The 15,063-nt window shown below is 39.5% G+C and overlaps 1 protein-coding gene across 1 annotated transcript in view; it reads right to left on the bottom strand.

Annotated features, from left to right (window-relative positions):
- Positions 1–395: 395 nt before the first annotated feature.
- Positions 396–15,063, bottom strand: part of mlphb (melanophilin b) — a 49,124-nt gene continuing 34,456 nt past the window's right edge. Inside the window, exons 10-16 of the mRNA XM_022196477.2 lie at positions 11,932–12,015; positions 6,609–6,902; positions 5,092–5,241; positions 4,729–4,797; positions 4,390–4,438; positions 3,746–3,840; positions 396–1,923 (exon numbers count right to left, since the gene is read on the bottom strand). Coding sequence (XP_022052169.1) covers positions 1,897–1,923; positions 3,746–3,840; positions 4,390–4,438; positions 4,729–4,797; positions 5,092–5,241; positions 6,609–6,902; positions 11,932–12,015 — 768 coding nt within the window. The 3' untranslated portion in view covers positions 396–1,896. The remainder of the gene's footprint in view (positions 1,924–3,745; positions 3,841–4,389; positions 4,439–4,728; positions 4,798–5,091; positions 5,242–6,608; positions 6,903–11,931; positions 12,016–15,063) is intronic.

Raw genomic sequence — 15,063 nt, 5'->3', positions numbered from 1 at the left:
AAAAAAGTGTCTTCTGCTGCAGATAGAGATTCAGAGCAGACTTAAACTGTGAACTACTTCAAGAAAAGCAAGCAGAAGCTTTTGGAAAGGCTTTTTTTTTTTTTAAATCTGTGAGGGGATTTTAAACATGTGGTGTGTGCAAGACAGATATAAAATATGTCAGAACTGGAACTGATCTGCATGGAAGCAAGGCAGAAAAAACCCAAATTAATAGAGATGCCCTTAGCTTCCAACAAAAACTGCTCAGGCAGTGACGAGTGCCAACAGGCCGACACTAACTCACTGTTTAACATTTGTTCTTACCACAATGTTTTGTTTTGTTAAAACTACTTCACTTGATGTGAACATGACTTATCTCTGTGTGTCAAAACTTCAAACAAACAAACATTCATATGGTAAGTCAAATTAAAGTCAATTTTACTAGCATATTCAATTGCACATTTCAGTTTCAGTTTTAGTTGATCTTTACATGCAATAAGTGAACATTAAAGTACTGATTACGCAGGTATAACAAGATTTTGTTTAAGCTGATGCATTCAGGTATGCGTATATGTATTTTAGCTGACAATTTACAAGTGTAATATAAATATCTGAGATATAATCCTGTTCATCACAGTACAGAAACCTTCAGGTTTACAGTTTAGACCTGCTGGTTTCAATATGACAGTCCAATTTTACAGTCAATTTAACATTCTTACATTGCCAGAACCAAATAATATTAAAGCTATCTACAGAACATCACAAACAAAAAGATTTTGGAAATGTCAAATTGTTGCAGATTGACTCGCAGTCTGTTATTGCGCTGGTTTGGGACTGGCTAAAATATCTGTGAAGTAGGGAACAGAAGGGAGTACACCTCTGCAATATCATGCATGGAGTTTTTCATGTTCTCCCTTTACATACATGGGTTCTCTCTGGGTTCTTTGGCTACCTCCCATTGTCCAAAAACATGCTGAGGCTAACTGGTCATTCTGAATTGTCCATAGGTGTGAATGTGAGTGTGATTGTTTGTCTCTATGTGTAGCCCTGTGATAGACTGCTGACATGTCCAGGGCGTCCCTTGCCTTCACCCTAAGTCAGCTGGGATAGAGGATTAAGCGGTGTATAGATGATGGAAGGATATGTTCATGGCACTATCTATAAATGTCATCTACCTAACAGCTTTAGCACTCATGCTGCTCCACAACATCACACTCAAACTTCTGTGCTTCACTGTCAGGACTATGTATTCACTCTGGTGTATGGCCAGGTTTATGCAAGTTTATGTTTGTAACATATTTACCCTATTTATTCATGATCTAATTTAAACTGTGCTCCCAATATTCATAGCAAAGGGTTAGGGTTAGGCGAAGTTTATTCATGCTATTTTCTGCCAAGGAACAAGCAAGTGTCTAATCTATCTAGTGTTCAAGTTAGAAATAATCCTGCTTTTGAGAGGTGACACATTGTTGCGATGTTGAATAGGGGTGTACTCCCTTCCACTGTTTAATGTAAAAACAAGATTTTCATTGTATTTTTTTTCTGTGTAACGTTTGAATTAACCAGCTAAAGATTTTAGATTAACACAAATCCATGAACTTGCTTGGTAATGCATGCAACTGAGCTTACTTTAAGAAGCGTGTCCAGTGTAAGTGTACATCACATGTAAGAGTAACTTCATCATATATTATAAAGTCTGGATCTATTCCAATAAAGTAACAGCAATATCAAAAGGACCCGTTTTAAATATAATGGGAAGCAGTCCTGCCTCAGCAGACAATTGGTACAATTTATACCGGAATCTCTTTAATAGACTTAAATGCACTCCTGTAAAGTTACAGTGTGTTATAAACTGTATAAAATAGTAAGTGTGGTCACAAGAAAAACTATTCAGTCAGATAATACTCAGCCTCCTCCTCACAAGTCCTGTGTCATGACTGGTTTCTGCAAGAAGAGAGAGACAGAAAAAGACAGGAAATGACTGCCTGTTTAATTATCATTTAAGATGATCAACCATTTCATGCGCTGATTGGGTAAATGAAATAATTATTTCAAAGTGAGTGACAAAAAAGATCAGAAACAGGAATAGGCCTATAATAACCTTTGAAAAACCTATTTATAACAAAAGTCATGTGAGATGCGAGGGTTGTGAATGATTATCCGAGGCTGAAGAAAAGTGAGTAACAGGAAACTGACACCATGTTTATGGCACATGAAAGAGAAAATCAGCACATTTCAGCATGTTTTTTCTCATTGTTTCTAAAAAGTTCACTAGAATTCTGGGAATAGTAAGCACTAGCAAAAAGCGATAATCAAAGGCAAGTGAGAGCATACTGTGGCTATGACTGGGATTCTGGATCACGGGTTGTGTTGAAGACAGGACCTGAGGGGTGAACTATTTTTTTGCGCTCTTCTTTATTTTTAACCTGTTAGATGGAAACTGGTGATGCACAGCTAATCTACTTAAGAGGGGGTTCTGTTCAGAGTTTAGAACTTGAATCAGCTGTAAAAGCAGTTCTTTTCCTGACGATTCTCTGTGAAAGACGCAGATTCTCATTTGAGGGAATACATTTCATTTGCAGACCCCTTTGAGCTGCATATTAGCATAAAATCTGCACATCTTACCAAAACAGAGGCAGAAAATTCCTAAGGAAGCACAATTGTTTCAACCCAAAACCAAGCCAATTTGTAAACCAACCACCAGGAGAGCCGTCAGAAAAAGAAGTCAAAGCCCAGTGTGATCAGAAGGCCACATGAAGAGTTCATTTCTAACCTTGCACCTACCTGACAGAACTATTTTTATTAGTTTTTTAATCATTTTTGGAACTACATAGTGTCACTTGCTTGCCGAAAGTTAAATGAGGAGACTGATACCACTCTGCATTTGAAATTTTAAGCTCCATCTGGTCGTCTGGTTTAACAAGCAGGCTGACAGAAACTGCTCACTTGGTTCTGTCCAAAGACTTTGCAATAGCTTATGTGCAGGATGGCTTTTTGGGTGGGAGCAGCTAGAGTTCCTAATGTGCTGGAGATGTGTTCAGATGTACTTCAGTATAGAATCAGATTTATTTTTGGGTTCCACATTTCAAACATTGCGGGATTCTTTTATTCATTTTGTGATTGGGAGGGATTGTAAGCTACACACAAAGATTCAGAGAACCAGAATCACGCTCAGCTTACTGAAAAGGAAACAACTGCTGTGTGACTGCTGTGTTTATGTACATTGACAACAATAAGTCATAGTGGTGAGTAAAAGGTTTGTAGTACAACTGCTTTTATGGATGTCTGTAAGTGAAGAGGAGAAAACTACTGATAGCTTTTGTTTAGCATCCTCAGTGTGATCTCTGCTGACACCAGGACAGAAACTTTTTACATTTTTAAAGATGTGCACATCTGCAGCCTACAGCATAATCTCTGGGACTAGCTATGCACACTTTAAACCAAGCTTCAGCCTCCTGACTCTAGCTCTCTCCCTTCTGTAACAAACAAATATGAGAGTGGAATCAATCTGCTCATATAGCTAAGGGCAAGAAAGCAAATGATTATTTTCCAAAATACAAATATCCCTTAAGGTTAGCATTCAGCATTAAGCCAGGCTCGTCAGATTAATCAACCTGCCAGAGAATGATTAAATTTGTTTTTCTTTTTTTCTTCTTTTTTTTGTCCTGAAAATTTTTGTCAAAGCTTTTTGTCTGGTCCTTTTGACAGCTCTGTATTTTTGGAAATGAACTCTTCACCGCACCCAGCACCATAGAGTGGGTCATACCGCACTGGTAGCCCTGGTCTTTGGCTTTGCCACTGGATTCCTCTGTGTTAGGGAGCCCCTGTAGAGGGAGTTCCTCACAAACCTGTCCGCCTGGTCTGGAAACATACAGCAACTGCATTGTACAAACATACTGAACTTGCTCTATTTTCTTAAAGCACAGTTAAGATGTCAGATTACGGTTTCCTCTGGAATTCTGGTCCAAAGACAAAAACTGGAAGCAAATTTGGTACCTGGGGATATTCAGAAATTACAGTCATGGGACTTCTACAGTAAGTGAATTAGAAACGCTCTACGCCTTCTTAACTACTAGTCAAGAGTCTAAGTTACAGTAGCATTTGGTTCCAGATTGTCCCAAAAGAACTTCTCTGTGACTGAGAAGAATGAAAAATAACATAATACCCGCAAAAATTATAAGAAAATAATATTCTATTTACACTACAACATAGCTGTGGTAAATCTCCACGTAGAGAATCTGAGTATGTGCTATGAAGGTGGAAAATAAAAGCCGTTATGCAATAAGACGCAGTGTTCACTTGTTCACAAAGTAGATCATCATGTTCTTTGAGTTTAACGAGATTAAGATGTTTTGAGTCACTCGGGAGACCCTGGGGATCGTGCTGAAGGGCAGCAGTGTCAGTTCTTACTTGTGGGAAAGTTCTGGGAAAGTCTTCTGGCTTGGATTGGAATTGCAGACTGTAAAACACCAAAGCAGGAGACAAAGACAAAAAACAAAGAAATGTCAGAATGTGGGAAACCATATGGCCAGGCAGCTGTTTTGGCACCTTGACACTTTACAAATGAATCAAAGGTTTAGAAGGTATTAATGATCTGATTGGTTGATTTAAATCAGACAAGCTGGGAACATGGAATTAAGACCCATATCCAAGAACACTGGGTGATGTTGTTGAGTCAAGGCAGTAGAATTAAATGTGTGTCTGACTGTGAAACCAACTAAAATCAAAGCAGAAATTAATTGTCATTACCTTCCTTCTTTTGTCCACAGGCATGCCAGCAGCATTCAAGGCAGCAATCCTGTTCTCTATGTACGAGACCTGAAAGGGAAAGGGCAAAAAGGCTTACATCTTTCGTCTAATTTTTAATTTTGACAGAGGCAATGTGCACCTTTATTGACAGAGGTAATGAAAAGAGCCAGGGAATATGGGAAAGGGAGTAGTGGAAGGACATGCAGTAAACGGTCTGGCCAGTTGGGTTTCTAACTAGACTTTTGCTGCTCAGGGCATCGACACTCATACCGTAGGCTACCTAACCAGTCAGCTATCAGACAGCCCATTTTAATATCATTTCATGTACCAGCAAAGCCTAACTCAGCCTCTGGTTTTCCTTACCTCACTCTTGGCGTTCTGGACATTGGCGGCTGCCTGAGCTACCATGCCCTCCAGCTCATTGAGTATTGCTGTTGAACCTCTGAGGCTGGCCTTTGATCCGTCCTCTAGGGGGAGCTCCTGCCTCTCAGGACTATCTGAAAAATGGTTTGTCTGCAGAGAAATATTAAGGTAGAACAGGATAGCAAAAATTTAATTTGGATGAGAAAACCTAGGCATTTATTTTTAAATTAAATTGAAGCCATATTAAGACTTTTATGTGAGAAGTAAATGCATGTGAATACCAATAATAATAAGAAGAAGACAGTTCCTCTTAACATATTGATTGTTTTGACTGAGATTGGGCAGAAATGTGCTTATCAAAGGTGTACGGCCACATATTTCAGCCAAAAAATAATGAGTTGGTTCCTCTGCAGTAGTTCTCCAACAGTAATATAAAAATACTGCTACGTATGATTCAGAGGAGCAGTCACAGATGAGGTTTCTGGCATTTCAAAGTTCTACATCCAACAAGCAGAACCACTGGGTGTCATTAGAGCACCAGCATCCCTGTCCAAAACAAACAAGTGCATAGGCTACATCACCTGTTCTTCCTGTTTCAGACAACAAAAAATAATCTGGTCAAAACACCAGGCTTGTAAAATACATTGAAAGAGTGCAGCAAGCTGTCAACTCAAGTATGGTGTGTCTCTCTCTTTTTTTAAAAATTGTTATACCGACAGGGGGAGCCCTGTTATAAGGGAGGGAGGAGCACTGGGTGTCAAGTGTGACTGTGGGGCAAAATAAATGTTTTACATGACTCACAGGTCAGGTAGGACGACCTCTGAGCAGATTTTTTCTCAGAGCTCAGAACCACCTCTGATTTATCACTTCAACAACGGACAGTTGCTTATTTTACAAACTGCCTATCCGGCAGTAGCACTCTGTCATTTGGAGTTTATAGAGCTAATGGAGCAGAAACAGTTTCATGAGCACAACTGAAAATAAAGACCATCAGGTGATCAGAAGGCCATGACAAGTGACCTTTGACCTTTCCATTCACTCCATTAACATGACAGTTAGGCTTCATGAGTTTGGTCTTGGTTTGCCCTCCAGCTATTACGAGCTAGTGTTATGTAATACTTACAGTTCCTAAAATGAACAAGTTGAGTGATGTCAAAAACAATATCATGACTCACCAGATCAGTGGAGCTGCTAGTGAAACAATCCAGGCAACTTAGCACAGCAGCCTTTTGGATGTCATTTCTCTAATCCACTCTCCGTTTCAGAAAATGTGTGTGAAATGGTGGCAGAGGAAAAATAAACGCTCAGGCTGGATGACTTGATTTACGACTGCAGTGTGTGCTTGAACTGAGCTCCAGCAGAGGTGGTATGGAATTTCATGAGCCATGCTGTTTCTAGTATGTACAGAAGCCAGATGTTCACCATGTTCACCTCTGCTGAACCTTCTGCCAGTAAACAAGTATGAATGTTTGTGTGTGAACACAGAATTTTTTTGTATCCAATTCTGCCACAAATACCTTCTGAGAATCAGTCTGCTGAGACAGCTCCTCCCCAAGTGTAGAGGCTCCATTGTTTATGATGGATGTTGATCTGGTAGGGAGTCTGGAGGGCTTAGGCTCCATCTGTGGGCTCTTCCACACTGGAATCTCTTGGGGGAACTCTGGTCTGTTGGTCTCGTCCTCATCGGAGGATAGACTGTGGTCGCTGATGTTGTCCGTCATCGCATGAAGCTTCTGTCTGAGCTGCTGCTCTTCTAGATCTACTTTTTCCCACTGAGGAGGAGGAGAGGAGCTGTTTGGAGTTGGAGGAGCCTGGTTGGTGTATAGAAACAGAGCAAATATAATGTATCTGACAAAAGTGTAAGACAGCTAAGGTGAAAGCTTATTCTCTGGATCTTCATTGGCTTTCCCCAAACCTGATGGGAGTGATTCTGGATTTAAAAAGTACTGCTCAAATGAGGAAGCATGGTGCCTAAGTGAATGAACGTTGACTGCACGTTTTCTGGTTTCCTCTGTGTCCTCCACAGTCCAAAACCAGACAGATCATAATGTGCTTGGGAGGCTGAGAACACAGACTAATCAATTCAAACATAATGTACACAGAAACATTTGGTAAGTGCAAATGTTGCCTACTGCAGTCAGGCATGAATCCTACAGAACATGAATGCATGAAGGCAGGCGAACTCTCTTATTACTATAGTAATCACATGGACATTAACACAGACATATTGCGTGCAGACACTGCTCTGACAAAACCACTGGGGCATGTGTTAGAATGCAAAGTGATTAAAGCTGTGTGTTGCCTCTGGAGAAAGGGAAATCTAAAGTTTATAAATAATGCTCTCATCTGAAGCTGGGTAGTCACTAATTAGTGGGCGAGCTTAAGTTCTGTGTTCATTTACGGTTTGCTGTTTTTTGTGGCTTGGCTCAATCTGTGATGATGCTGGTGTGGATTTAAGAGTTCAGGTCCCACTTAAAAAACAGAGACCAAACCTACACGAGACACCATGGCTGATGAGAGGAGGATTAAAATAGGTAACATGTGTCTATTCTCATCACCAGACTGCAAGAACAATGAGGTGTAAATAAAACATCTCATCATTAGTAAAGAGAAATGGCCCAAAGCTTAATAATCACATAAATGTCTGTTTTTATCAGCAGACTAGACAACAGATTGCATGTGTTCACAAGTTTGAAATGCTGACCATTATCTGACTATACTGGAGCAGCTGGTGTGTAAAGGTGCACTGAATTCCATATTTAAAAATAAAAAACTAATTGTGTATCATTTTTACACTGACAGTATTTATTTATATGTATGAATGTGCATATCTTTATGCTTACTGCTAAAACCAGTCTAAGCAGTTATTCGGTACGTAATCTTTGGATAGTTCTGCATCATTTTTTGGTTTATCCTTTTGAAAAATCTCATGTAAAGAACCCTGATATCGTCTTCTAAATTAGAATTAGTCAATAGTCGTTATCTAAAAGTCAATCTCTTTTCCTGTGAATCTGAGATACAGTCATGTTCTTGCAATCACTGGGGAAAGAAAAAAAAAATCACACAAAATGCATTTCATAACTGGAGATTTCAGCCAATCGTGGATATTTTCACCCAAAGCTGTAAAATAAATAAAGAGCAACAAAGTCCATGGTGAGAGCAGGATGTGGTGGCCTGGTGGGTTAGATGGAGATCAAAATCTTGAGTTAGGCCACAAATTAATCTTGATCATCTTTGTGTGTTTGAAGAATGTGTTTGTCTGGTTGAGAAGCTTCGAACAGACAGGGGAGAGGGATGTGCAGTAGGAGGAGGGCTGTATATTTTCAAAGTTTTCACCCCCTCTTTTCATAATTTCTGCCTATACTGGAGCTTTAAATACCTTAATAATGTCACTTATGTTTTGTTTTTTTTTTACTTCTAGGTTAGACATCAGTGTTGAATGTCAGAATAGGACAGACATTAATATCCAGGTTGCACTATTACACGACACAAAATGTAATGGAATATAATGCAACATGTAAACAGGAGTATTTTCTGTCAATCCTGGCATCTTTAAATTGGCCACCTGCTCAGTATAAGATTAACTAGAAAATTGTGTTGCTTGTTTGTGAGTCCTTCAATTGACGAGCTCCTTTTTATCTTTCAAACATGTTGTACTTTTATGCTCCACAACACTTAGGTCATTAGAACAGCATCTCTTGCACCCTGATATTGCAGATGGACACACTGGCAGCTTCAGATATCTACCGGCACGTATGTGTAGTTGTTGCTGTTACTGTGCTTCTAAAAAGTATTCACAACACTTTGGAAGGTTTTAAGGCTTTTCTGACAACAATTTAAAAAAAAAAAAGACTATTTCATGACCAAGTGAAAACAGATTTTGACAAAATATTGTCAGTTAATCAAAAATATAAAGTGCAAAAAAAAAAAAGTCATTGCATAAGTATTCACCCCCATTTAAGTGACTCACTAAATTCAGCACAGGTGCAGCCAGTTGGTGCTAGAAATCACACAATTAGTGAAACAAAGATCATCCAAGTGCAGTGAAGGTGTCTCAAGTTATAGTATAAAGACATTTGTGTATAAAGAAGGTCCAGCCACTGGTAAATCAGTACTCCTGGATATAACTGCATCATGAAGAAATAACACTCAAAGCAACTCTGTGAAAGCATGAGCCAGGGGATGGTACAACAACAATTCCTAAGTTGCTAAATATCCCTTGGAGTACACTTAAATCCATTGTTAGGCAATAGAAGAAATATGGAACATATGTATATGTGCACTGAGCATGCTGCTCCCAAGAACTGAGTGACCGCACAAGAAAGAAACTAATGAGGGAGGCCATCAAGACACCTATGTCTCCTCTAAAGGAGTGAAAAGCTTCAGCAGCTGAGATGGGAGAGTCTGTGAATACAGCAATTACTGTCTGTTCTTCACCAGTCAAAGCTCTATAGGAGAGTGGAAAAGATAAAGACACTGTTGGAAAAAAGTCACATTAAATCTCAGCTAGAGTTCACCAGAAGACAGTGGGAGATGGTGGTGGTGGAGCTGCTTCTCAACATGAGCCCCTAGAAGGTTTGTAAAGGTGGAGGGAACAATGAATGCAGCAAAGAATAAGGAAATCCTGAAAGACATTGTGCGTATTTTCCAGCAACACAATAAGTCGAAACATAAAGCCAAAGCTACATAGAAAGTGGTGTGGTTAAAAGACAACAAGGGGAATGTTCTGGAGTGGCAGAATCAGACCACAGATCTCAATCTCAAAAAGAATTTGCAGCTGGACTTGAAAAGAGCTGTTCACCCAGAGGAAAAGAAAATTCAAAAAGAGATCTCAAAAATGTTTCATTTACTTCTCCTAGACAACTTTGAGATCTGTGTTACACCAAACTGAGACTAAGGCTTATTTCTCCTGTGTCTCATTTTTTTCTCCTGAGCAATAAGATGCACTAAATCTCAGTTTAGTCTCCTTTAAAGTTTCAGAAGAGATCTCAACAAGCTCTCATATAATTCTCAGAGTTTCTCAACTTCTGTGTCTCTTTGTGATCACAGGCAGAGAAATCAGAGAGCTCTCTCTAAGAACTCAATCTGTTCTCATCCCAGCTTCATTTTCATGCATCTCATACTAAGCTCAGAGAGAACAAATGAAGAGATCTCCACAAGCGCTCATTGAATTCTCAGACTCAGGTCAACGTTTTGGTTGTTTTTAATCATCTAGCATGTTGACTTTATTGTAATCCACATGATATTTTTTAAATTAATTAATAAAGATTCAGATTACTTTATTCATCCCAAAAGGGAAATTCATTTGTCTGTCAGCTCATCTGCTATTTGCTATAGAATTATAAAGCCTGATCGCTGTGGGTACAAAGATCTTCTATATCTTTCCGTCCTGCAGTCCAGAGAGAGGCCCATCACGATATTATGAGTGGATGATCCGTGGTGTTTAGAATGATAAATCCAGGCAAGTGGGAGGAGAGGGTGACATGATTGAAGTCACCATATATTATTATAAGTGCCTCAAGATGTTTAGACTGTATCCTGGCAACTTCTTATTTGTTGCAGCATTTATAAGGTTTGTGTGTGCAGATTAATATATGCATAGGGTGGCATAGCTCAGTGGGTAGAGTGGCTGTGTCACACCCAGAAGACCGGGGTTTGATTCCAAGTCTGTCATGCTCATGTGAAGGTGTGAGTAAGTCTCACATATTGCTCTGTAGAAGCTCCACTATTGTTCATTTTCTTTTCCAGAGGAGAAATAAAGGAGCCATTAAACACACTGTATTGAGATTAGCAAGGTATCTCCCACAAGTCTCAAGTATGACTCCCTCTAATTATCCTGTCTCACCTATTTCTCCTAGTGAATTTTAGGAGAAACATATGAGAAACCTTTAGACAAAATAGAAACTAAAATGAGGCTGACATGAGAATCTCAAATTTGTCTCCTGAGTTGTAGAAGAGCAAGCTTTAAGCAGTAAAATTTTCCTCTGGGCAGTCACAATCAATGTGCAACCTCACCAAGCTGGAGCAGTTTTGCAAAGAAGTGGGTAAAATTGCAGCATCCAGATGTGCAAGGCTCCACACATGAACAATACTATAATTGTGGCCACTTGTGTACCTACTAAATATTGAGTAGAAGAGGGTGAATATTTGTGCAATTACTTATTTTACATGCTACATTTTGAATCAACTAACATTAGTTGAAATCTGTTTTCACTTTGACATGAAATAGCTTCTTCTCGTGAATTCTTGTCAAAAAAGAAAAATTAAACTGACCATGATTGAATGTTGAAAAGTAAGTACAGGGGAAAGCTTCTAAAGTGGGTAAATACTTTTTACAGGCACTGTAGACTGCTAGGGCTGCTTGGGTGGCTCGGTTTTTAGCACTGCCACCTCACAGCTAAAAGATCCCTGGTTTGTGTCCCGGCCTGGGATCTTTCTGCACGGAGTTTATATGTTCTCCCTGTGCAGCGTGGATCGTCTCAGGGTTCTCCAGCTTGCCCTCCACAGTCCAAAGACATGCTGAGGTTAATCGGTGATTCTAAATTGTCCGTAGGTGTGAATGTGAGTGTGATTGTTTGTCTCTATATTGAACTCTGCATTTGTATGAACATATAGCAGTCACTCACATGTTTGAATATGTGCATTTCTGTGCCAAGACTTCATCTACTTTTTGATCAAACTTGTTGTCGTGTCTGTTGCCACGGTTCTGTACATGTAAATGTTCTAGCCAGGCCCTTTAATGATTTTTGTCCACTCCCCTTCTTGCATAAGTGTCTTTCCGCACAGCTGGCCTCAGTTATGATGGTGACTGTGATTAGATGTGACATGTAGTGGATTTACCTGGTCGTATGTTGTGCTGACCCTCTCCTCAAGCTGGTTCAAGAATGTCTCAATAGCGGACATGCGTCTGTTAATGTCAGTGATCTGGAGACAGAGAGGGAGTTCAGGTAGACTACAGTTAGATAACAAGACCATGTGATGTGAAAATTAAAGAATATATACTGGGCAACTCAAGGAACCACTCCAAAATGTTACAGTTAATACAGTCAAAAAAAGATTGTACAAAACTCTTACATGATGCTGCTGAAATGACTAAGCTATCTCACTACAGTAACAGTCTGTCATATGATATTACTTTCACTCATGCTGAGACAGTCAAGACACACTGGCAATGAAATGCATATTTCACCTGAGGGGTTCTTCTCTAAAAGGACTGGTGTGAAACAGTCCAGAAACATATTTGGAATGTTCAAACAAAAAGGGAGGAAATAATTTCCTCCTTTTAAGTCATTCTGAAAATGACACCTCATTCTGTAAAGTTTTTCTTCACGTGCAAGGCGAAAGAAGAAATGTTCCTTTGGATAATGGGTCAGAATTCCATAATAGTTATTTTGGTAATGGGGTCACTGGGTGCAGAAATAATAACATCCAGATCAGGAAGTCAAGTACAGCCATCTGATGGATCTTTGATGTCTTGCCCAACAGTACAACAGTTACTCTCAATTGCAAATCCAGCCTCCTAAAACCAGCACATTGCCAGGATTCCCAGTCCCAAACCTGATTCTGTTTCTAACTTTAGACACACGAGGTGCTTGTTGTGGATGGTACACACTATAGGGCTGCCAAGGCCAGATAACCGTGTCATGACTCACTATTTGTAATATGACTTTTAGGAGTTGAAAAACTTTGAAATCACGCTGTATATTCCAATAAGTTTCTTAGTTGTGTACAATTAAAACATTTCTGTTTCATTCTATTCCCATAAATACACAATCTCCTCTGCTGCCGTGTCACTGTCAGATAGAATTTATGTGCAGGACTTGTCATCGCTGTCTGACACACAGGCGGGTGCTGTTGACACATCCACAGCAATCACATAGGATGTCTGCTGTAGACAATGAAACACAGGCCACATGTGATGACTTTATCATAACCCCTTTAGCACTGATCAGTGTATATATATACATACAAGATTTATCTGATTGTAGGCAATTGGTGAGGCCGCAGACATTGCAGGAGGCACATGATAGATCCAGCTGCCTTTAAATAGTTGATTGTAGTCGTGTGCAGATGGTTACATACAAATGCAAAGGTTTTGGGCTCAGCATCACCCATACAGTCATACTGTAAGAGGTGGGTAGATACGTTTTTGATTGTTAAACTCTCAAAAATATTACATAAATATTTAATTTTGACTATTGGTTGTTTCTTTTTCAATGCATACACACGTGGACAAAATTGTCGGTACCCCTCAGTTAAAGAAGGAAAAACCCACAATTCTCACTGAAATCACTTGAAACTCACAAAAGTAACAATAAATAAAAATTTATTGAAAATTAAATAATCAAAATCAGCCATCACATTTGAATTGTTGATTAACATAATTATTTAAAAAAACAAACTAATGAAATAGGGCTGGACAAAAATGATGGTACCCATAACTTAATATTTTGTTGCACAACCTTTTGAGGCAATCACTGCAATTAAACGATTTCTGTATTTGTCAATGAGCGTTCTGCAGCTGTCAACAGGTATTTTGGCCCACTCCTCATGAGCAAACAGCTCCAGTTGTCTCAGGTTTGATGGGTGTCTTCTCCAAATGGCATGTTTCAGCTCCTTCCACATATGTTCAATGGGATTCAGATCTGGGCTCATAGAAGACCACTTTAGAATAGTCCAACGCTTTTCTCTCAGCCATTCTTGGGTGTTTTTGGCTGTGTGTTTTGGATCGTTGTCCTGTTGGAAGACCCATGACCTGCGACTGAGACCAAGCTTTCTGACACTAGGCAGCACATTTCTCTCCAGAATGCCTTGATCGTCTTCAGATTTCATCGTACCTTGCACACTTTCAAGACACCCTGTGCCAGATGCAGCAAAGCAGCCCCAAAACATTACTGAGCCTCCTCCATGTTTCACCGTAGGGACAGTGTTCTTTTCTTCGTATGCTTGGTTTTTGAGTCTATGAACATAGAGTTGATGTGCCTTACCAAAAAGCTCCAGTTTGGTCTCATCTGTCCAAAGGACATTCTCCCAGAAGCTTTGTGGCTTGTCAACATGCATTTTTGCAAATTCCAGTCTGGCTTTTTTATGAGTTTTTTTCAGCAGTGGTGTCCTCCTTGGTCGTCTCCCATGAAGTCCACTTTGGCTCAAACAACGACGAATGGTGCGATCTGACACTGATGTACCTTGGCCTTGGAGTTCACCTTTAATTTCTTTGGAGGTTGCTCTGGGCTCTTTGGATACAATTCCAACGATCCGTCTCTTCAATTTGTCATCAATTTTCCTCTTGCGGCCACGTCCAGGGAGGTTGGCTACTGTCCCGTGGGTCTTGAACTTCTGAATAATATGAGCCACTGTTGTCACAGGAGCTTCGAGCTGTTTAGAGATGGTCTTATAGCCTTTACCTTTAAGATGTTTGTCTATAATTTTTTTTCGGATGTCCTGGGACAATTCTCTCCTTCGCTTTCTGTTGTCCATGTTCAGTGTGGTACACACCTTTTCACCAAACAGCAGGGTGACTACTTGTCTCCCTTTAAATAGGCAGACTGACTGATTATGAGTTTGGAAACACCTGTGATGTCAATTAAATGACACACCTGAGTTAATCAGGTCACTCTGGTCAAATAGTTTTCAATCTTTTATAGAGGTACCATCATTTTTGTCCAGGCCTGTTTCATTAGTTTGTTTTTTTAAATAATTATGTTAATCAACAATTCAAAAGTAATGGCTGTTTTTGATTATTTAATTTTCAATAAATTTTTATTTATTGTTACTTTTGTGAGTTTCAAGTGATTTCAGTGAGAATTGTGGGTTTTTCCTTCTTTAACTGAGGGGTACCAACAATTTTGTCCACGTGTGTATATTATACTTCTTCAATTAAACAAATCAAAATCTTTAGCATAACTTTTTAACCCTCCAAATCTACACAACAGTCTCACCACCAAGAACCTTGGTTCATTATCCACCAACATA

The sequence above is a fragment of the Acanthochromis polyacanthus genome, chromosome 14 (assembly GCF_021347895.1).
Source record: "Acanthochromis polyacanthus isolate Apoly-LR-REF ecotype Palm Island chromosome 14, KAUST_Apoly_ChrSc, whole genome shotgun sequence".
Classification (NCBI taxonomy): domain Eukaryota; kingdom Metazoa; phylum Chordata; class Actinopteri; family Pomacentridae; genus Acanthochromis; species Acanthochromis polyacanthus.
This window is presented reverse-complemented; position numbering and strand designations above follow the sequence as displayed.